We start from the raw sequence: 23,690 nt of genomic DNA on the forward strand, positions 1-23,690 counted from the left end.
GTTGTCCCCTATCGGACCACAAAGCACTCCAGCGTGTGGTGAAAACTGCCCAGCAGATTATCGGCACCCAATTGCCCACCATTGAGAACATCTACCATAAACGCTGCCTGGGCAGGGCGGAAGGCATTATCAAGAATGCATCTCACCCTAACCATGGACTTTTTACTCTCCTCCCATCCAGTAGGCGCTACAGGAGCCTCCGCTCCCACACCAGCAGGCACAGGAAGAGCTTCTTCCCTGAGGTTGTGACACTGCTGAACCTCACATCACAGCACTATGCAGTATTGCACCCATATTGTACTGTCTCAGTACTTTTATGTTTGTGTGCTGTAGTAGTTACTTTTTATTAGCAGTTATTTTGTAAATAACACTATTCTTTGCATTTCTGGCCAGATGCTAACTGCATTTCATTGGCTTTGTATCTGTACTCGGCACAATGACAATAAAGTTGAATCTAATCTAATCTAATCTAATGAAGGGTCTCACCCAAAATGTTGACTGTCCATTTCTCTCCACAGATGCTGATTTTTTTCAGGTATTTTGTTTGTTACTCCTTGAATAAATGTACTTCTCAGCTTCTTTTTGTAAAACTTTATTTCCGTATTATTGTATAACATAGAATTTATATTTGTCAATGCATTTCACTTTGACAAATGTAGTTTTCTTTAGAAAAATGACTTGCATGAATAAGGTATTTTAATTTCTGAGTCAGTGGCAGCAGTAAGGTACCTCAAAACCAGCACATAGCAAAATGTCAGTGCGGCTCATTAGCATTAAGGGTGATACTATTGTGGCAGAGCTAGGAAGGTTACTGCAACAGTTAACAGTCTGTTTTCAAGTATGTTTTTTATGAAGTAAATTCTAATCAAAACCTTTAAATTGAAGCATTTTACACAAGTGTACAGTTTGAAATTTACATCATAATAATCAAAATCACATACTGCATCAAAAATTATAGCCCCGGCAGCATTCAGCTTTTGTTAGCAAAAGGTTGCATTGTGAGGACCACATGGTCTACCTAATTCCCCTCGGTGAAGGGAGATTCTGAATGGTAGGGGGAGTGACTAAATAGTCAGTTTCGTCTTGCCAGAGCAATGTTTGAGATTGCTTCTCGCAGCAGGAAAGTGCATTCTGCACCACAGTCCCAGTGTTTGTGGTTGCAGGCATGAGATAAAGCAATTCTGAGATAACCATCAATCTTAATTTCAGAGCCCAAGGCAAGCTGAGCAAGAGGGCAGTCTCCATCTTGCCTCCCCTATTGGACTTACTCATGTCCGGGATACAGAAAAGGACTTGACGAGATGCCAACTCCTCAGGTGAAAGACCAAAGCCCCCTTTGAAATGCGCACATATTATTTTCAGATCTTTGCAAGGCCAAGTGTTCAATCATGGAATAGATCATAGCAGTTAATGTCCACTTCTGCCATTGATCAAGGAGAATGGACTGGCTTTAGAGAACTCCCTAATTAATGCAAGCACAATGCAGCTGGGTTCTACCATTCAGAGTGTCCAACCTGAATAAATCTGTTAGAGGTAGATAGTGAAGTGTCTACTTCTAACATTACATTCAACTACAACAGATTCAGTAAGGATATATAGCTCCCCACTACACATGATCTTGAAGATGCAGGTCAAAATCCGAATAATTGCGAGAGCTGTTCTGTTTGGTGCTGGAGGTGTTTGGTTCTTTGCACACACTCAAGTAGGGGAACCTTTTACTTGCGACCCTGAATAGATGTTCCCTGAACTTTGTACCCACAAAAGCATAAAAGAAAGGATTTAGACAGCAGTGGAAATAAGCAAAGTTCCGGCAAATGAAAAGTGCATAAGTCAAGTTATTCTCTGCAGCACAGGTTGAAAGGGATGGTACCTGTAGGTCATGTAAAGAATGTAGGAAAATAATTATATTGTAAGGTGCCCAACACAATAAGAAGACCACCACAATGCAAAATATAACTTTCACTGTTTTTTGCTTCCTCTTAGCTTTACACTTAACAACAGTATTGAATATTTTATAATAAGATAACACAATCACCGTGAAAGGGATTAAGAAGAACAAGATATTCTGTTGATAACATCCGAACTGTTGCCATATTAGTTCACTCCCCTTTGGATAAGAACTGGTACAAAGAAAGCTTTGGTCCCCATTAACAAGGACATCAGAAAAGATCATTTCAGGGACTGTGGCTAAAATGCTAATGCACCAAACTGCTGAACAGGCCACCACACCATAGCAGAGACTTTTGATTCTCATGGCAGGCAGGGCATGAACCACAGCAAAGTATCGGTGTACAGTCATCAATGTCAGCAGCAAGATCCCACTGTAGTAGCCAACAAAGAATACCGCAGTCATTATCTTGCACATGCCCTTGCCGAAAATCCACCCATGTTCATGATCCACAGCCCAGAACGGAAGTGAGCAGGTGAAGAGCAGATCAGAGGCGACTAAGTTCAAAATAAAGATGTCTGTTATACTTTTTAGCTTCTCGTGTTTTATCAGGATCCACAAAACTAAAATATTTCCAATTAGGCTGAAAATAAAGATAAGACTGTACCAGACTTGTGTAAATATTGATCCAAATGAATTAACATGAGCGTTCTCACACAATTGAACATAGTCTGTGTCATTGTCCCCTGAATAATCATAATTGTAATCATTAAAAGTGGTGCTGTTCCCCGTACTTTTTTGGTCAAAGAGTGTTGAATTTTCCAATGGTAATATTTTTGTCCCCATCACGAACTGCAGAAGAAGATAAATAATAAGATTTATTGTGAATTTGGTAGAAGAGTACAAGTAAATACTTGGGTTCAGAAATATCGTACCTTCTTATATTCCTAGACCATCATGCCAGAATTTGAGAAAAGGCTGAAGGTGCACTGGTGCAGGTCCAGAATTACCTTACAGTACAGTAGCAGACACACAGCTTCTCTTTAATACCTTCAATTAACTCTTCCTCTGCATAAATATAATCCCACTTCTCCCTCTAATTCAACTGCTCCCTTCTACCTCTCGCCCAGATGTTTTGACCTGACCGACCCATGAGAAGAGAGTGTGCCTTAAAACATTTTCGTAAACAACATGAAAAAAGCTAATCTAGTAGTACAGAGAGTAGATAAATGCTTTCTATTCAACCCAATGAAAATAACTTCAGGACTTACCTTAAGTAATTATTCTTCAAGCAATAATTTGTAAATCTTGAATGTTTTAAAATCAGCCAATAGCCATCCTCATCTGCAAGAATCTTTTAAGACTAATTTGAAACTTAGTGATGCATGGCACAGATGAATTTGTCAGCTAGTTTGAAATCACACTCTATAACATCACTGCGGTTTACTGTAGAAACTCAAAAGGGGAAGTGCATTGAGACTTGCTATGCTTCAGAGAACTTTTGGAGCCACGACATTAATGAAGTATAAGAAAAATCTTTTGTACTGTTCCAAATTTCTCCTCCTAATTTCAGACCCAGCGCCCTGTGATAACTCTCAACAGTTTGAAATATAATCTGAAATCATCCAACCATCTAGTAACAAGTTATACCATCGCTATCACTAAAGTGCTCCTTGTCTCCATTGCATAAATACTGCTCCTTTTGAAGGGTATTGCAGAGCATCCCAGCAACTTTCAAATGCTCCCCCTTTTGATCTATATCTATTACAGAGGGGCATCTTCTTTTTATATACAACATGAACAATGCTTTTATAGTTCCATTAAACTGGGTGCAGAAGGGAAGTGTTCCGCTTAGTCACTACGTCTACGGCATAGTTTACAGCTCATTTTCAGAACCTTCTTTATCAGGACACAAGAGATTGTGCAGATGCCAAAAATCTTGAGCAACATCGAAAATTCTGGAGGAGCTCAGCAAGTCAGGCAGCTTATGTGTGTTGGTGGTGGGGGGATGGGAAACGGGTGGAATAAACAGTCGATATTCTGGCTGAGACTCTTCACCAGGACTCATTTATACATTATGACATTACATACTGTATGAATTGTTTCGTTACCTTTATATCAATTGATGAACAATGATGATAATAAGAAGAAGCACTTCTATGCATCATGGTATAATAAAGTATTAATAATAAAGTATTACAAAGTGCTTTACAGAAGTGTGATAAAATAAACATAGAAACAATAAAGAAGATATCAGTTGGATGTCTAATCTTGATCAAAGTGAAGGGTTGGAGAAGGGAGAAAACCCTATATCCCAGCACTAGATTATAAAAGTAACACCTATCAATTGAGAGGCAGACAAAGTTCAAAATTCTAAGTAAGTTTATTATGAAAGTACTTATATATCACCATGTACAACCCTAGAGATTCATTTCCTTGTAAGTAAGAACACAGTAAATTCAAGAAACACAAAATTCAAAGCTCAAAGTTCAAAGTAAATCTATTATCAAAATGCATACAGTATAGATCACCATATATAACACTGAGATTCATTTTTTGTAAGCACACTCAATAAGTCCAATAATCATAATAGAATCAATGAAAGACCACACCAACAAGGTGGACAACCAGTTGGCTCAAAAACAACAAACTGTACAAGTACAAAAAGAAACAGAAGCTGGACATTCAACCCAACCAACATGTTTTCTTTCATCTTCTACTCAAGCCCTTCTCAGTCTTTCTTCTCATGCAATATCCTCTGCATACTCCTCTTTCAAGCACACTTGTTCATCTTCTACTTAAATGCTATTCACTTCAACCACTCCCTGTTGTAGCAAGTTCCACATTCCTTCCACTCCCAGGGTAAAGAAGCCTCTTCTGACTTATGGATTTCTTTGTAGTTAACTGATTTTGAGGGCCTCTGGTTTTGCTCTTCCGCTCAATTGGAAACAGTTTCTCTACACTCCTCTATCAAAATCCTTCATAATTACAATATATTACTATGCACATGTTTCTGGACAACTTACTGTAAAGATCAATAAAACTCCAGGACAATCTAGTATAATTAACTTCTATTTATACTGCTACATAAGAATTGGCTTTGAGTCTAACTAAACTGATATAGCCAGTTTTGGTCTCTTGAATGCTAGATATGGCAAAAAAAAGCACAAAATATGTTGAAAGTGAGCCCATACAATAATCTTTAGCTTTAAAATGATTGTAACAATGGGAAATCAAAGAGTAATTATCCAGGATTTTCCCCCCTCTATTGGACTAATATTTTCATAATTTTATGTTTGTCGTTCTTTGAAGGTTGCATGATTGGTAGGTGAAAATTACTGGAGTACGTCGTGATGAATTGCTACATGATAGCTTGGGATTAGTTTATCTTTGGATTTTTTTTAATGTTACTGCAGGGACTAGTATCAAAACATTAATCTGTTCATTGCTTCTTTCTTCCCTCTCTTTGCATTGGATTCTCTACATTCTTTATATTCTTCTCAGTCTGGCTGTTCTGTCTATTTCTTTCTCTCCTTGCTTATCTTTCATTCCTTTCACTGAAATCATTGAGTTTAGTCAGACGTCAGCTGGAGGACTTCATGTAGTACTGGTCAACAGACTATAGAAAGATTTTGATGGAGTTACAGAGGAGATTTACTGCGACATTGCCGACATGAAGTGATTCAGTTACAAAGACAGACAAGAGAGGCGAGGACAGTTTTCCCTGAACCAGAGGATGTTAAAAGGGGGAATTAACAGGGGTACAATTTTCCCTCTAATTTTTTTTTACAGCTGCGCAGACTAACCTTTACGCTGGGCAGAAAATTCTTTCAAGGCCTGAAAACTGCATGGCAATTTATATGTTTTTATTTCTAATATGCACATCAAGAAACACAAATCACAACTCACAACACAAGTAAACGATGTCAGGCAGTCAAAACAACTGACCGGCACTGTGGCAAAAATAAAATGTTTTGACGAGATGGCATCGGTGTTCAGCAGGCTGGCTACTAACTTCCATTCTGTGCTTACTGGCGCAATTTGTAACTGTGTTGTAACTTGAAATACTGACAATGTAAATAGATTGAAGTTCTAAAATGTATCAAAGTACAGGTTGTGATACACTTATAATTTAGAAAATTTATGTATTGCATTGATTAATACCTAATTAATTAATTACAGGGTTTTTCACAATTATATTAACATAGATTTCAAAATTATATTAACATTATATAAAAGAAAATTCCAGCTGCCCAGCAACAAAATTTACATACACGGGAGCATTTCAGCTACCATGCAGCTTAGGGGAACAGTGCTACGGTATATAAGCTGAAGGGGGCTAACCATAGGATGGAACTGCACAAAAATATTCCCCTTATCAGATACAGATAAAACTAGTGGACATAGATTTAGGTTTAAGCATAAGGGGTTCAGAGGGGATCTGAGGGGAATACTTTTACTCAGAGAGAGTGGGAGAAACAGAATTGCTGACAGCATTTAAGAAGGATCTAGACAAGCACTTGAATAGCTGCAGCATAGAGATAATGGCCAAATTCTGGAAATTTGAATGAATACAGATGAGTGCCCCAGTCAGCGTGGCCTTGCTAGTCCAGATGGCCCATTTTCATGCTGACTGATTCTGACTCAACAATGTTGATACTCTATAAGACATGCATTTATATTGCACCCTTCAGGAAACAAGGGTTTTGCACAGCCTTTTATGTGTTGTTGTACAGCATGCCAGTAAAATTACGTTAGCAAGTTCTGGCAAGCTGCAATGAGGCATATGCATAAGCAATTAGCTTTAATCACGTTTGAAAGATAGGCATCGGACTGCCGCTTGCTTTGGCCATCTGAGATGATAGGTGGACTTGGACTGGCATCTCTTGCAAAGACTGACATCTCTGATAGAGCAGGGCAACTCTGTACCGCACTACCCTGGAGCATTGTACAGAGAATCAACATAGATTGTGTGCTCATGTCTGGAGTGAAACTAGAACTTTTGGCTATCTTACTCAGAAAGAAATATGCTGTTGCAAGGCTGACCCATCCAAGTAAGCTCTGTACTCAACCTATATACATAGCAATTGCTGTGAATATATTTCACAATGTAAAGGAATGGACGCTTATTGAAATGCAATGGGTTTGACCCTATATATAGCCAGAGTGAATGTAATGAATGGCTGAATTCAATCTGCCTTACTTTTAATTAGTTAGATTAATTCTGTGTCATTACGACATCAGAAGTTATCTTACTATAACTGGGAAGCTTAGATAAAAGTGGTTAGACTGGTAAGTAGTAAATGGATCATTTCACTGTAAATGACCATTTAAGATATCCTGTAAATAACCAATTCTATCTTTCACTGGCTTCTTAACAAGTTAGGAATTAGATAGTGTTAAAACCAGAAGAATTAGAATGCTCATATGAACTGCTCAAATAACGACTTCTGAGACTGTGCTTGGATTGCCTATTGAAATTCTGGAAAGGAAAATATATGTATATTACTTTCTTTAAATGTTTCCTGAACTTTGTTCCCACCAAAGCATAAAAGAAAGGATTTAGACAGCAGTGGAAATAAGCGATGTCCCGACAAATGTAAAATGCAAAAATCAGATGATTCCTGACGTCACACGAAACAACCGTTAGGATATTGAGATCAGACAAAGACAGCAAGAAGATGACCACATTGTATGGCGCCCAACAAACAAAAAACACTGTCACAATGCAGAAGATGACCTTCACTGTTTTGAATTTCTTGCGGGCTCTGCATTTAACAACAGTGTTAAGAATCCTGGAGTAGCAATACACAATAACAACAAAGGGGATCAAAAAGAACAAAAGGTTTTGTTGAAAACATTGCATCCCTTGCCACATTTGCTCACTTTCCATTGGATATATACTTTCACATGCTAAACTTTCATCCCATTTAACTAAGACATCAGAAAAGATCATTTCTGGGATTGTGGCTAAGAAGCTAATGCACCAAACTACCAAGCAGGCCACCACACCGTAGCAGAGCCGCCTGCTTCTTACAGCAAACAGAGGGTAAACAACCACAAGGTATCTGTCTATAGTCATCAATGTCAGCAGTAGGATCCCACTGTAGTAGCTGATGAAGAAAATTGAACTCATTATCTTGCACATGGCCTTGCCGAAGATCCATCCATGTGTGTGATCCACAGTCCAGAATGGAAGTGAGAAGCCAAAAATCAGATCAGAGGCAACCAGATTCAAAATAAAGATGTCCATTATAGTTTTTGTCTTCTCGTATCTTATCAGGATCCACAAAACCAAGATATTCCCAATCAAGGTGAAAATAAAGATAAGGCTGTACAAGACTTGTGTAAAAATTTCTCCAAAATAGATAGCTTCATTAATTTCACATAAGGGAGAATAATCATAATTATCATCATAATAATCATAGGTATAATTATCAAGGTAATGTACTGTAAGTGACATCTTTGGTTTCTTCAATCGCAATACTGTGAGACCATTCCTAAATGAAAATGGAAGACATATTTCTTAATAATATCTTAGAAAAAAGCACAAAGTGAGCAGTAGAAATGTACTTCTAACATGTAACATATATTAGTGACAAACATTGCAATTCTTCCTGTAGATATTTGCATAAAAGTTACAAGAAGAAATAGCACTTATTTTTGCTTCTAAATAATTCAAAAAGAAAAGCATAAGCAATAATTGTAATCCTCCTGCATTCTGAAGATCAGGAATAAACCATTAAGTTTTTCCCAATAAAATATATGCACAGTTTGTGCATTGAACCTTCCCTTTTATAGTTTGCTGACAAATCTGAACTGCCATTCTAAATCTCTCTACTAATGCCTATCTCCTTTTCCAAAATATTAGCTTTCACAAGAGATTCTGCAGATGCTGGAAATCTGGAGATGCACACACAGACCTGTCCTGATGAAGGGTCTTGCCTTAAACATCAACCTTCAGGAGTACTTACTCAGACTTTTCCAAGCAGTTCTTCATTCAAGTGCCTTCTCAAGCAACTTCTAAACTATTTGTCGATTACCATGCCTTCTCAAGCTCTTCCCTTTCTGAAATACATATGAAACTCTTTTGGATTGCCTCACCACCCAATGCCTTTTCTTAAAGAATTCACAAAATACTTACCATTTTTAACTTACTGCCCAAAATTTTTGACTTTATGCCAGAAGGAAGAATGTTACATCAGGTAATTTCGAAGTGAAAGATCTTAATAATATTAATACACTTATTTTGAAAAGATGGGAATTAAAATACATGCATGTCTTGTTTCTATGGTTGCAAAATACTTATATGTACCAACTCAGTCAAATATAATTATATCAAAATTACATGGCAACCTGGACAGGAGACTTTCTTTCTAGAATGAAGAATTATAACTTCCCATTTTTCTAAAATTAACATGCATACATTCCCTTTTTAAAGTACTTATGGAATCAATTTTTTTTTCTTTTAACATTCCCCTGACAGGGGATAGAGTGAATGCAATCCAATTTGTTCATATACTGCCAGCAATGTTCAATCCCTTTTGCCAAAGAGGTCCAAAGTATAGCTGCACATTAACAAATACCTTAACTTCTAAGATGTATATACAATAATATCCAGTATTTGCCATTCTTGAGTGCACTGTTTAACATTGTCAAATTTCTGTGCAACATTGACAGTAATATTTCCTGCTAATGGATTCTGCAAATCCCTCAGGCAACTCTAATGACAAAGAAGACATACAAATAACCGTGCCTTCTAAGGAACCCACACAAAACGTTTACACTTCTCATTTACATGTAAGATATTTAAAGTTCCTTAGATGATGATATGTGTCATCTTTATTAAATATACCATACATAAATAAAATATATAACACTCTTAATCATACTTATAAACCTTGGCTTGCATCTACTATAACTGTACATAGGTCTGCAATAGTCTGCTCTACTATATCAGAATCAGTTTATTATCACCAGCATGTGACATGAAATTTGTCAACATACACTCATACATTTCTAAGTCTTTCTTTCTAAGGTGTACATGTAAACATCATTAACACAATTTCATGCAAAATAAATAACACAGAAAGTGTTTGTAATAAATTTTGAGGTGCACATCTTAATCTTGCTAAGTTTCCTTCAAAAAGAAATAAATAGAAACTTCTTCTTCCAAATTAAATACATACCAATAACTTAGCATCTTCCCCTCTGAATTACACATACGACTATTAAAAGATATCTTTTCATTCAACTTACACGTATAAATCTTCATTTTCATGTTATGTGGTATGAAATCTAAAGTAGACAGTCAAATTCAGACAATTCTTTGCTCCTCAAATACAAATCTTCCTTTCTTTAAAAGTAGAATTGTGTACTTTCAATGTGAATCATTAAAGCCTTTCTATTTTCATTAGCTCACCAGAGCCAGACTTACCATTTAGAAATCAGGAAATGACTGACCTTTTCTTTTTCAAGAAAATAACATTATGAGATAAACTAACTAACTGCCATTGCTGGAAAACTGAAGAAATCAGAAATTTTAAATACTTAACAGCTCAGGCAGCATCTCGAAAAGAACCAATAAAAGGTTATTAACCTGAGCCATTATTTTGGTTTCCTTCTCCATAGATGCTAATTGGTTTGTTGAATACTTTCAGATTTTGGCACTTGATTTAAAACTTTAAAAATTTCAAGTAAGAATTTCAGGTTGTATACTGTATACATTCTCTGATATTAAATGGAACCAATTAAACCATTGAACCATCAAAAAATAACAAAACGTAGCAAAACAAAAAGAAAACTTCACCTTTAGACATAAAACACCAAACATATAACAGTCCTTCAGCCCATGATGTTTGTACTGAAGGTAATGTCAATTTAAACTGCACATCTACCAACACATTGTCTAGATTCCTGTTTATGTGTCTTTCTAAATGTCTCGTAAACAATGTTGTCGTATCTAGTTCTACCATCTAAATACAGCTAGACAAGAGCAAAACATATAGTGAGCTGTTGCTTATTAATGACAACATCATCTTCTCTCAGTACTTACAGTACCTATAAAAAGCACTCATCCCCACCCCCCCCACCCCCCAGAAGTTTTCATCTTTTATTGTTTTACCACACTGGATCACAGTGAATTTAAGTTTTTTTAATTGATCAACAGAAAAAGACTGTTTCATGTCAGTGAAACCAGATTTTAAATTACAGTAATTACAAATATAAAACACAAAATAATTGATTAAATAGGTATTCACCCTCTTTAATATGATACACCAAATCATCACTGGTGCAGTCAATTGGTTTTAGAAGTCACATATTTAATTAAATGAAGATCATCTGTGTGCAGTCAAGGTGTTTCATCGATTACAGTAAAACTACAAAGGTATCTAGAAGGTCCAACTGCTGGTGAGTCAGTATCCTGACAGAAACTACACCATGAAGACAAAAGAACACTCCAAGCAACTCCACAAAAAAGATGTAGAAAAGCACAAGTCAGGAGATAGATACCAGAAAATTTCCAAGTCACTGAATATCCCTTGGAGTACAGTTAAGTCAATCATCATGAAATGGAAAGAATATGGCACAGCTGTAAACCTGTCTAGAACAGGCCATCTTCAAAAACTGAGTGTCCATTCAAGAAGGGGACTTGTGAGGGAGGCCACCAAGAGACCTATGACAACTCTAGAGGAGTTACAAGCTTCAGTGGCTGAGAAGGGAGAGACTGCACATACAACAACTGTTTCCTGTGTGTTTCACCAGTCGCAGCTTTATGAGAGAGTGGCAAAGAGAAAGCCACTATTGTAAAAACTCAGCTAGAGTTTTTCAGAAGGCATGTGGGAGATTCTGAAGTCAGCTGGAAGAAGGTCCTATGGTCTGATGAAACCAAAATTGAGCTTTTTGGCCATCAGACTAAAAACTATGTTTGGCATGAACACCGCACATCATCAAAAGCATACCATCTCTACCGTGAAGCATGGTGGTGGCTGCTTCATGCTGTTGTGATGCTTCACTACAACGGGTAATGGAAGACTTGTAAGGTAGAGGGTAGAATGAATGCAGCAAAATACAGGGAAAACCTGATGCAGTCTGCAAGAGAAGTGCAACTTGGGAGAAGATCTGTTTTCCAGCAAAACAAGCATAAAGCCAAAGCTACACAGGAATGGCTTAAAAACAACTAAGTTAATGTCCTGGAGAGGCCAAGTCAGAGTCCAGGCCTCAATCCAATTGAGAAGAATTTGTGACTGGACTTGAAAAGGGCTGCTCACTTATGATCCCCATGCAATCTTTCAGAGCTTGAGCAGTTTTGTGAAGTAGAACAGGGAAAACTTGCAGTGTCCAGATGTGCAAAGCTGATATAGACCTATCCACACAGACTCAAACTATAATCGCTGCCAAAAATGCATCTACTAAATACTGACTTGAAGGGGGTGAGTAATCACACAATCAATTATTTTGTGTTTAATCATTGTAGTAAAGACCAATTTGTAGAAATTTGTTTTCACTTTGACAAGAAAGAGTTTTTTCTGTTGATCAGTGTCAAAAAAGCTAAATGAAATCCACTGTGATTCAATGTTGTAAAACAATAAAACATGAAAACTTCCAAGGGGGTGGGGTGAATGCCTTTTATTGGCACTGTATCTACCAGCTTCAAACCTGGTCCTCTGTATCACTCTTTGCAATTGGATCCTTGTTTTCCTTATTGGGAGACTACAGTCAACATGTCAAACTCACCGACAACCTCAAAGATAAGACCATAAGTCCATAAGACATGGGAGCAGAAATAGGCCATTCAGCCCATCGAGTCTGCTGTCCTTTTCCATCATGGTTAATCCCAGATCCCACTCAACCCCATATACCTGCCTCCACGCCATTACCTTTGATGCCCTGACCAATCAGGAAACTATCAATTTTCACTTTAAATATACCCACAGTCTTGGCCTCCACAGCTGTCTGTGGCAGAGCATTCCACAGATTTGCTACTCTCTGGCTAAAATAATTCCTCTTTAACTTAATTCTAAAAGGTTGCCCTTCAATTTTGAGACTGTACCTCTAGTTCTGAAAACCTCCAGCATAGGAAACATCCTCCCCACATCCGCCTTATTTAGTCCTTCCAACATTCGGTAGGTTTCAATGAGAATCCCTGGCATTCTTCTAGATTCCAGTGAGTACAGGCCCAAAGTTGCCAAATGTTCCTAATATGTTAATCCCTTCATTCCTGGAACCATCCTCGTGGACCTCATCTGGACTCCCCACAATGACAACACATCCTTCTGAGCTATCTTTCAAAGCTGTTGACAATACTCCAAGAGCAGCCTGGCTCGGCATTATCTCCTTGTTGTTCTATTCTATTCCCCTTGAAATGAATGCCAACATTGCATTTGCCTTCCTTTTTTACCACAGTCTCAACCTGTAAATTAACCTTCTGGGAGTCTTGCACGAGGACTCCTATGTCCTCGACTTAAGGCTCCTACTGCATCTGCGCCACTGTCCAATCAAAGATATGTCCTTTCAAAGCAGGTACAGGAACCTCAGAACTCACACAGCCAGGTTCAGGAACACTTATTACCCCTCAACCCCTCTTGAACCAAAGGGAATAACTTCACTTGCCCCATCATTGTAATGTTCCCACTATCTACAGACTCTTCATCTCATATTCTCAATATTTATTGCTTATTTATTTAGTAATATTTTTATTCTTTTTGTATTTGCACAGTTTGTTGTCTTTTGCATACTGATTGAACATTCAAGTTGGTGTTTTCCTTTATTGATTCCAGTTATTATTCTATTATGGATTTATTGAGTAGACCCACAAGAAAATAAATCTCAGGGCTGTATGTGGTGACATATAGATACTCAGATAATAAATTTACTTTGAACTTAGCCCACTGCTATACTTTCTCTGTATTCATAATTATGTCGCTAAGTAAGCTCAAGTGCCATATATAAATTATTGACGACACCATTATTGTTGGAAGAATCTCAAATAGCAATGAGATGGTGTACAGGAGTAAGATAGATCAGCTTGTTGAGTGGTGTTGCAACATCAATCTCACACTCAAAGTCCAAGAAATTGATTGTGGATTTCAGGAAGGGCGAGTCAGGACAATACAAACAAGTCCTCATTAAGGATCAGCAGTGGAAAATGTGACTAGATATAAGTTCTTGGGCACCAGCACCTCAGAGGATCCATATTGGACCCAGAATGTTGATACAGTCATGAAGAAGGAGCACCGGCTGAATTTATTTCATTAGGATTTTGAAGAGATTTGGTATGTCACCAAAAACTTGAAGATTTCTACAGATGTGCAGTATCAGAGGAGAGTGTTCTGATTGGTTGCACCACAGTACAGCATCACAAGAGACTGCAAAGGGATATAGGCCTGGCCAGCTCCCTCACGTGCACAACCCTCCCCTCTATGGAGAAAATCTTCAAGTGGTGGTTCCTCAAGGAGGCAGTATCCATCATTTCTACACTATATCAATGACTGCACTGGTGCTGCTTCCTGAAGCCATGCTGAGCTCATCAGTTTCATCAACTTCGCATCCAGCTTCCACCCTGCCCTCAAATTTACTTGTTTAATTTCTGACACCTTTCTTAATCTCTTTGTCTCCATCTCTGGTGACAGACTCTTGACGGATATCTTTTATAAACCTGCTGACTACCACAGCTATCTTGACCATTCTTCGTCCCACCTGCCACTTGTAAAAACACTATTCCCTTTTCTCTGTTCCTCTGGCTCAACCGCTTCTGTTCTCAGGATGAGGCATTTCATTCCAGAACATTTTGAGATCTCCTTCTTCTACAACAAACAGGTTTCACTTCCTCTGCCATCAATACTGCCCTCACCGCATCTCCTCCACTTCATGGACTTCCGTCCTTACCCTATCTTCCGGCCGCCATAGCTGTGATAGAGTTCCATTCTATCCCCCTTGGTTCAGTCACTTCCTATCTACATCCGCGACCCTTCTCATGTTCTCGATCTCCTCACTAACTTTCAGTTCCTGATCCTAACCGCCCCATTTTCATCATGGATGTCCTGTCCCTGTACACTTCCATCCACCATTAAGAAGACCTTAAAGCTCTCCACTTCTTTATCAATAAAATAACCAACCAGTTCCGCTCCACCACCACCCTCCTCCATCTGACATAAATGGTCCTCACCATCGACAAATTTTCCTCCAGCTCCTCCCACTTTCTCCAGACTTGACAGGTAGCCATGGGCACCCACATGGGCTCCAGCTGTTCCTGCCATTTGTTGTCTATGGAGAACAGTCCATGTTCCAAGCCTTCCTTCTCTACATTGATGATGCCTCGGTTCTATTTCATGCACCCATGCTCAGCTGGTCAATTTCATCAACTTTGCTTCCATCTTCCACTGTGCCCTCAAATTTACTTGGTCAATTTCTGATACCTCCTTCCCCTATCTTGATCTCTCTATCTCCATCTTTGTAGATAAACTGTCAACCAACAATTCCTGTGGTTAACTTGACAAGCCCTTTTCCCAACCTGTCTCCTGTAAAAACACTATCCCTCTTTCTCAGTTCCTTCATCTCCACCGCATCTGTTCCCAGAATGCAGCTTTCTTTTCCAGCACATCAGGGATGTCCTCCTCCTTCAAAGAACGGGGTTTCCCTTCCTCCACCATTGATGTTACCCTCACCCACAGCTCCTTCTTTTCCCAAATTTCTACACTCAAACCATCTTCCCACCACCTGAACATGTGATAGAGTTCCTCTTGTCCTTACCTACTGCCCCATGAGCCTCTGCATCCAACACATCAACCTCCGTAACTTAAGCCATCTTCAAAGGGACCCTACTGCCAAACATTACATCCCTCCCTCCCTTCCACTGCTTTCTGCCGGGATCAGTCCCTCTGCCATTCCCTTATCCATTTGTCCCTCCTCAATAGTCTCCCTCCCAGCACTTATCCCTGCAAGCAGCCAAAGTGGTACACCTGCCCCTACACCTCTTCCCTCAACTCCATTCAGTGCCCCGAGCAGTACTTCCAGATGAGACAATACTTTACCTACAGATCTGCTGGGGTCGTCTATTGTGTCTGGTACTCCCAACGTGCCCTCCTCCTCATTGGTGAGACCCATCGTAAATTGTGGGACCACTTTGTCAAGCACCCTCCGCTTCATCCACCGGAAGCAGAACATCTGGAGGCCAAACATTTTAATTCCGATTCCCTTTCTCATTCCAGTATGTCGGTCCATAGCATCCCCTTGTGCCAAGATGAGGCTACCTTCAAGATGGAGGAGCAATACCTTATATTCCATCTAGATAGCCCCCAACCTGATGACATAAATATCAATTTCTTCTTCTGAAAAAAAATTCCTCCCCTCCCCTCTTCTTCTATTCCCCACTCTGTCCTCTTACCTCTTCTCACTTGCCTGTCACCTCCCCCTGGGTCCCCTCTACTCTGAGGATGTGCCCTCTGGTCCTCGACTCACTTACTTTTCATAGAATTATACATTCCTTGGAACTTCTGCTATTTGTTTTTTATTAATAAGCAATAAATGGCAAGAAATCAAATGTAGTCATATATGAGGTATAATTATGGATCTTTCAATTAGTGGACAGTGGCACTCAAATTGTCATGAAAGCTAAATTCCCTATCATCTTCCTTGAATATGCCAATTTTATATGGTTTAAAAGATCAGAATAGGATCAATGATGAGTGAAGGAATTCAGACCATGCTGTAATCATATATTTTATTAAATGTAATCAGGGTTGTCAGTGATTTTATCCTCTGTGAATAGTTAAACAAAACACGAATGCACATACCTCAAAGTGAATCAAAATGAACGTATTCTTTCCTAATGCTATGGTTCCCATGCAATGTCAGAATTGCCTTGCCTGCTCTTATTTTTACTACTTCTCTTGAGTCAAAACCATAAGCCAAAGATTGGCTGTTCTTGTGTTCACAAGGATAAAGAGGTAATCGTGAAAGTGACAACTCAAGTGGGTAGCGTGGCTAAGAAGGGACCCCGCATGGATGTGGTTATTGGTTGAGGTGTTGAATATAAATCCTAGGATGCCAACTCATCATGGTCCTCTTTTCAGCCTCGCCAAAGGAAAGCTTAGAAAGCAATATGTTTGGCACCAGCTTGGCTGCAGGAGCTGCTGGAAGGATGTTCAATAATGTCCAGCCACATTAAGGGCTCTGCTCCAGATTTGCTGACTGTGTTCACTCGGGCAGCCTTCATCTCTCCCTAGGCCGCACTCAAGGCAGTGGGGCTTTTTACCCGCAGCTGGGGATCTGGGTCACAAGTGCCAGGGTCTGTCCAGCAAGGAGGCGCTACATGAGGCTTGATGTTGGAGAGGCTATGTACTGGCCAGGGAGAGACTTACACATTCAGCTCTCCTTTTTGTGTGCACACCTGGTAATTGTAGTAGAAAAAGGATGTGGTGGCCTCGGAGGAGGGTGGGTAGGTAGAAAGTGGGGATGAGGGCGGGAGTAGTAAGAGAGTAGAAAATAATGTTTAGAAAGTGAGGGGTAGAATATGGGGATGGGGGAGTGGTGGGTGGAAAGCAAGAGGTGGAACATGAGGTGCCGAACATGAGGGGTAAAGAAAGTAGCTGGAAGTCTGGTGTATAAAGCACAAGGAAGAAATTGAGGGGTAGAAAGCGAAAGGTGAAATGTGAGGAGGGAAGATTGAGGTGAGAAATTTAGGGATAGAAAGTGAGGGTTGTAAAATGACAAGTGAAAAAATGAGGGGAGGGAAGTAAGAGCTAGAATGTGAGGTGAAGCAGATGAGGACTTCAATATGAGTGATGGAAAGTGAGAATTGGAAAATGAGGGCAATCCTGAGGAAAATAGGTTTAGAAAGTAAGGTGTACAAAACTGAGATTTAGAAACTGAAGGATAAAAGTTGTTGAAATTGAAGAGTAGGAGAGTAGGGGTACCAAGTGAGGATAGAATGTGAGGTTTAGAAAGTGAGATGCAGCATGTGAAGGGTTGAGTATAAGTGTGGAAACTGAGAAGTGGGAAATGAGAAGTGATACGGGAAGAGTGGAAAGTGATGAGCAGAAAGTACCGATCAGAGAGTGGGAGGAGGGGTAGAAAGTGAAGGGTATCTGTACAGTAGTGTCAGGTCTAATGCTCAAGCATTTCTTCAGCAGAGCAGCTAAAATTGTAAAGATAAATAAACAGGTAGTTACTTTTAATTAGCTTCTCTAAAGTTCTTACCAATATTTGGCATTTTGCCCTTATCAATGATCTACCACAAATCATTTTCCTTGCATTATTCCTCCCTTGTTCCTGCTCCAACCAAAGTACTGCTTAGCTGTCCCTCCTCCCACACAAACTGCCATGTCCAGCTTTTCTAATGCTATTAGCATTCCAGGTTCGGTTTTAATTTCTCTGTATTTCCCTCTGTCCATTACCTTCAACATATCCGTTTATTACTAACAATTTCCTTATTTGTACCTTCTATCGGCACCTATTTCCCTCTGACCATTGTGTATGTTCAAAGTTCTCTGCTTTTATTTATTGTGAATTTTCTTTTCGATTATCATACATATTCTCATTTTCTCTTTCATCATTTTTTTTCACCTTTTCGCCTTTCACGAACACTGCTAGATTAGCTTCTGTTACGACGTATGATGACACTCAACAAAGCCTTCTGTAGCACAGGCTGCCATTATTCATGAAAAACTAATCATTCGTCTGACTGATAAGATTTGCTTTGTCAAAATAGATAAATGATCTGAGGAAGAAGGATCTATGCTTTGACAGATTGTCTATAGTCAAGAAGGTTCTGTAGATCATTGTGTTGCCTTGCTTTTTGCATTTTCACTGTCTCTGCCTATTGTGTTAGATAGTAGCTAGTAAACTTCCTGGGGAATTGTGAAGTACTAAACCATTGAAATGGTACAGAGTTCATGATGATTTTAAAGGTTATGTGAAAATCTGCAAAGCTAGGCCTAAATCAAATTGGTGTTGTCAGCACAATTTAAGTATTGTCTGCATAAACTAAACTAAATGATGATTTCGCAGTTCAGACCAAAGGAAAAAGTGACATCAGCTTCCAGCTGATCATGATATTATTATAATATGACATGCTTTCTCAGACATCCCACCCTGCAAAAACTCATTTCAGGGAGGTAGCACCATCAATTTGCGGGAGACTTCCAGGAGAGGTGGGATGTCTGCAATAGAGCAGCTCCTTAGCAGCTGGCCAGCTAGTTTAAATAACGTTAGCTATGCTGATGAACGAATGACACCTGTTAAACTCACCTCAACAGGTCTTTTACAGTCTTAACCCACCATGGGCTATAGAAAAGTCACTGTTGCAAACAGTGCAGCGAGCAGCACTGTCATTATTTTGACCCCTATTAGGCAGGGATACACTTTAGTGTAGTCTGGGGTGACGTACGTTTTATATTTTTTTGGAACACTGTGCCATAGTGCGCTCTCGCTTGCTCTCTCTCTCTCTTTCGTGGTCGCTCACGCGCTCTCAAGCGCTCTTGCTTGCTTTCTCTCTCGCTCACTCTCCCTCTCTTGCTCGCGCGCTCTCGCTTGCTTTCACTCTTGCTTGCTCTCTCTCTCTCGCTCGCTCTCTCTCGCACGCGCTCTCTCTCGTGGTCGCTCTCACACTCTCTCTTGCTTTTCTCTTGCTCGTTCTCAAAAAAATTGATTTCCGTGATATTGTATATAATTTGCGGGCATCAGGGAGCCACTATTAATATGTAGGAGACTCCTGGAAGTTCCGGGAGAGGTGGGATGTCTGCTTTCTGGATACTCTGCAAAGAAAATTGCTCACTTAGCTGTTCTCCTACCTGTCTCCAGGCAGAGGCTAAAGAGCAAGGTTCTGGAGATACGGACAACAAAGGGGTGGTCACAGGAATGGCTATGGGATTGCTCTGAGTCAGTGGACTGGGCTGTGTTCAAGGGCTCAACAGACAATCAAAGTTACCCTCCTGCTTCAAGCAGGCCTCAGTCATACCAGTGCCAAAGAAAAATGTGGTCTCAGTGACTATCACCCAGTGGCAATTACAACCATTGTGATAAGTGCTTTGAGGGGCTGATGATGAAGCATATCAACTCCTGCCTGAGAAGCAACTAGCATCTGCTCCAATTTGCCTACCAGCACAACAAATCTACAGCCGATGCCATTTCATTGGCTTTTCGCTGAACCTTGGAACAACAGGACAGCAAGGAGAATCAGGATGCTCTTTATTGACTATGGATCAGCACTCAAAACCTTCCTCCCCTCAAAATCAATCAATAAGTTTCAAGGCTTTGGCCTCAATGCCTCCTTGTGCAAATTGATCTGCGATTTCCTCGCTTGCAAACCCCAGTTGGTTCAGATTGACAACAACGTCACCTCTGCGATCTCCATCAGCACAGGTGCACCTCAGGGCTGTGAGCTTAGCTCCCTGCTCTACTCACTTTACTGCAGTCACAATGACTAGGTGATAGAATGAGAGGCTAACGAATGAGTGGTGGGGTACTGGTCAGACAAAGCACTTTGTCGAATGGTGATGAGCTTCGCAAGTGTCATTGTATACATGTATCGGAGGGAGGAGAAGATGGTGGCGCAACGCAGCGCGCACGGCCATTCTGAATGAATATCATATGTGTTAACTAGGGGGCCGTGCACAATCCTGATTTGATGGGGACAACCGTGAGAAGCACGGAGGAACACCTGGAGTAACTTCTGAAATGCCTGCTTCGCTGCCGCTGCCACTGCCACTGTGCAATGGAGAATCTCCGGAGGGGAAGGCCCCAAATCCTCGGCTTTGCCTATTGCCTGTTGCCAGGGCTGTGGTTGAAGCGCTCGGCAGAGATGGTGCTCGGTGCTTGGTGTCGGAGAGCTGGTCGGAGGCTCGAAGTTTTCGGACAGACTCGGAGTCGGACTGTGGTCGACTGCTTCCAGTATGCTACATCGGCAAGTTGGCAGCACTGGAGGTTCACCGTCTGCGTGAGATGATGGGACTTTTGAGAGACCTTGAGAGTTTTACCGTGCCATGGTCTGTTTTTATCAAATTACGGTATTGCTTTGCACTGTTGTAACTATATGTTATAATTATGTGGTTTTTGTTAGTTTTTAAATCGGTTTGTCATGTGTTTCTGTGGTATCATTTTGAAAAAACATTATCATTTCTTAATGAATGCATTACTAAATGACAATAAAAGGACTGTGTGTCCTCATAATCTAATCTAATCTAATCTAAGAATTTAGCTTCATTTATGATTTCTGAGTGGACTCAAGAAGTCACAAGGTAAGTGACTCACCACAGAACAATTTGGTTCTGCTTTTCTCTTGCCGTAATTGTGTTTATGCTTTCAACTTCCAAATTACAGATTTCCAATCTGTCAAATCTCTCTGAATGCTGAGGCAATCAGTTAAAGAGGTTTTTTTGAAGGGTGAAGTTTGACCCGGCAGAGATTATATTGGCTGATCATGAAATAGTCCATAATGACTATGGTTTCTCCTTAAAACCATTGCCCAATTAGTCTTATTTCCCTCTTTTGCCTTTTCCTGTAAACAGAGGCATATAAGATCATGAGGGACATAAAAAGAGTTTATTGACATGAAGTGTGGGTCCATAAATGGAATCAGCTGCCAGCAGACAGATTGAGGCTGGTAGATAAGTAGATAGATACCTTATTAATCCCAAAGGAAATTATAGTCACAATAGCATTACAAGTGCATAAATATTCAAATATTAAAAGAGAAGTAAGACAGACAGAATAAAAAATAAAATGTTGCAAGATTTACGAGTCAAAGATCGCAAGATTTGCAAGATTTCACTCGGATAAAAAGGCATGCCTGAATTCATGCAGTAAATAACATGAACGCAAACTCACAGCAAGCAGTTCGATGTCCGGACTGCAGATTCATTCTTTCACACAATGTGACCAGGATTACACCATCTGTTAAACATAGAAACATAGAAAATAGGTGCAGGAGTAGGCCATTCGGCCCTTCGAGCCTGCACTGCCATTCAGTATGATCATGGCTGATCATCCAACTCAGAACCCTGTACCAGCCTTCCCTCCATACCCCCTGATCCCTTTAGCCACAAGGGCCATATCTAACTCCCTCTTAAATATAGCCAATGAACTGGCCTCAACTGTTTTCTGTGGCAGAGAATTCCACAGATTCACCACTCTCTGTGTGAAGAAGTTTTTCCTAATCTCGGTCCTAAAAGGCTTCCCCTTTATCCTCAAACTGTGACCCCTCGTTCTGGACTTCCCCAACATTGGGAACAATCTTCCTGCATCTAGCCTGTCCAATCCCTTTAGGATTTTATACGTTTCAATCAGATCCCCCCTCAATCTTCTAAATTCCAACGAGTATAAGCCTAGTTCATCCAGTCTTTCATCATATGAAAGTCCTGCCATCCCAGGAATCAATCTGGTGAACCTTCTTTGTATTCCCTCTATGGCAAGGATGTCTTTCCTCAGATTAGGGGACCAAAACTGCACACAATACTCCAGGTGTGGTCTCACCAAGGCCTTGTACAACTGCAGTAGTACCTCCCTGCTCCTGTACTCGAATCCTCTTGCTATAAATGCCAGCATACCATTCGTCTTTTTCACCGCCTGCTGTACCTGCATGCCCACTTTCAATGAATGGTGTATAATGACACCCAGGTCTCGTTGCACCTCCCCTTTTCCTAATCGGCCACCATTCAGATAATAATCTGTTTTCCTATTTTTGCCACCAAAGTGGATAACTTCATATTTATCCACATTAAATTGCATCTGCCATGAATTTGCCCACTCACCTAACCTATCCAAGTCACCCTGCATCCTCCTAGCATCTTCCTCACAGCAACACTGCCGCCCAGCTTCGTGTCATCCGCAAACTTGGAGATGCTGCATTTAATTCCCTCATCCAAGTCATTAATATATATTGTAAACAACTGGGGTCCCAGCACTGAGCCTTGCGGTACCCTACTTGTCACTGCCTGCCATTCTGAAAAGGTCCTGTTTATTCCCACTCTTTGCTTCCTGACTGCCAACCAATTCTCTATCCACATCAATACCTTACCCCCAATACCGTGTGCTTTAAGTTTGCACACTAATCTCCTGTGTGGGACCTTGTCAAAAGCCTTTTGAAAATCCAAATATACCACATCCACTGGTTCTCCCCTATCCACTCTACTAGTTACATCCTCAAAAAATTCTATGAGATTCGTCAGACATGATTTTCCTTTCACAAATTCATGCTGACTTTGTCCGATGATTTCACCGCTTTCCAAATGTGCTGTTATCACATCTTTGATAACTGACTCTAGCAGTTTCCCCACTACCGATGTCAGGCTTACCGGTCTATAATTCTCTGGTTTCTCTCCCCCTCCTTTTTTAAAAAGTGGGGTTACATTAGCCACCCTCCAATCCTCAGGAACTAGTCCAGAATCTAAAGAGTTTTGAAAAATTATCACTAATGCATCCACTATTTCTTGGGCTACTTCCTTAAGCACTCTGGGATGCAGACCATCTGGCCCTGGAGATTTATCTGCCTTTAATCCCTTCAATTTACCTAATAACATGTACACTTCCCTACTAACATGTATTTCCCTCAGTTCCTCCATCTCACTAGACCCTCTGTCCCCTACTATTTCCGGAAGATTATTTATGTCCTCCTTAGTGAAGACAGAACCAAAGTAGTTATTCAATTATTGTGTTGTTCACAAGCACAGCAAGTCCACCTCCCTTCCTCTTACCCTTCTGTAGATTAACTCTGTCTGCTTGTAGCATTGAAAACCCAATCTCAGCAGTGTTAGAATCCGGGATTTGCTTGTGTAGCCATGTCTCGGTGAAACACATAATACTG

The 23,690-nt window shown here is 40.1% G+C and overlaps 3 protein-coding genes across 4 annotated transcripts in view; 1 reads left to right on the forward strand and 2 right to left on the reverse strand.

Annotated features, from left to right (window-relative positions):
- Nucleotides 1-602: 602 nt before the first annotated feature.
- On the reverse strand, nucleotides 603-3,725 carry LOC140212497 (chemokine XC receptor 1-like). The gene is made up of 2 exons (XM_072283369.1): nucleotides 3,160-3,725; nucleotides 603-2,740 (listed from the first exon to the last, which is right to left on the reverse strand). Exon 2 carries the CDS (start codon nucleotides 2,732-2,734, stop codon nucleotides 1,607-1,609), a length of 1,128 nt encoding a protein of 375 aa, XP_072139470.1. The 5' UTR covers nucleotides 2,735-2,740; nucleotides 3,160-3,725; the 3' UTR covers nucleotides 603-1,606.
- Nucleotides 3,726-4,301: 576 nt separating this feature from the next.
- On the reverse strand, nucleotides 4,302-10,389 carry LOC140212495 (chemokine XC receptor 1-like). 2 transcript variants are annotated; one of them, XM_072283368.1, is made up of 3 exons: nucleotides 10,326-10,389; nucleotides 8,863-8,956; nucleotides 4,302-8,388 (listed from the first exon to the last, which is right to left on the reverse strand). In XM_072283368.1, the coding sequence occupies exons 2-3, from the start codon at nucleotides 8,886-8,888 to the stop codon at nucleotides 7,278-7,280; spliced, it is 1,137 nt and encodes a 378-aa protein (XP_072139469.1). In that variant the 5' UTR covers nucleotides 8,889-8,956; nucleotides 10,326-10,389; the 3' UTR covers nucleotides 4,302-7,277. The 2 variants fall into 2 exon arrangements, with proteins under 2 accessions (XP_072139469.1, XP_072139468.1); XM_072283367.1 differs by lacking the exon at nucleotides 10,326-10,389 and adding an exon at nucleotides 10,148-10,168.
- Nucleotides 10,390-11,655: 1,266 nt separating this feature from the next.
- LOC140212338 (C-C chemokine receptor type 4-like) overlaps nucleotides 11,656-23,690 on the forward strand; it is a 35,609-nt gene continuing 23,574 nt past the window's right edge. Inside the window, exon 1 of the mRNA XM_072283040.1 lies at nucleotides 11,656-12,321. The gene's annotated coding sequence lies outside the window, so the exon portion shown is untranslated. The remainder of the gene's footprint in view (nucleotides 12,322-23,690) is intronic.

The sequence above is a fragment of the Mobula birostris genome, chromosome 19, assembly GCF_030028105.1.
Source record: "Mobula birostris isolate sMobBir1 chromosome 19, sMobBir1.hap1, whole genome shotgun sequence".
Classification (NCBI taxonomy): domain Eukaryota; kingdom Metazoa; phylum Chordata; class Chondrichthyes; order Myliobatiformes; family Myliobatidae; genus Mobula; species Mobula birostris.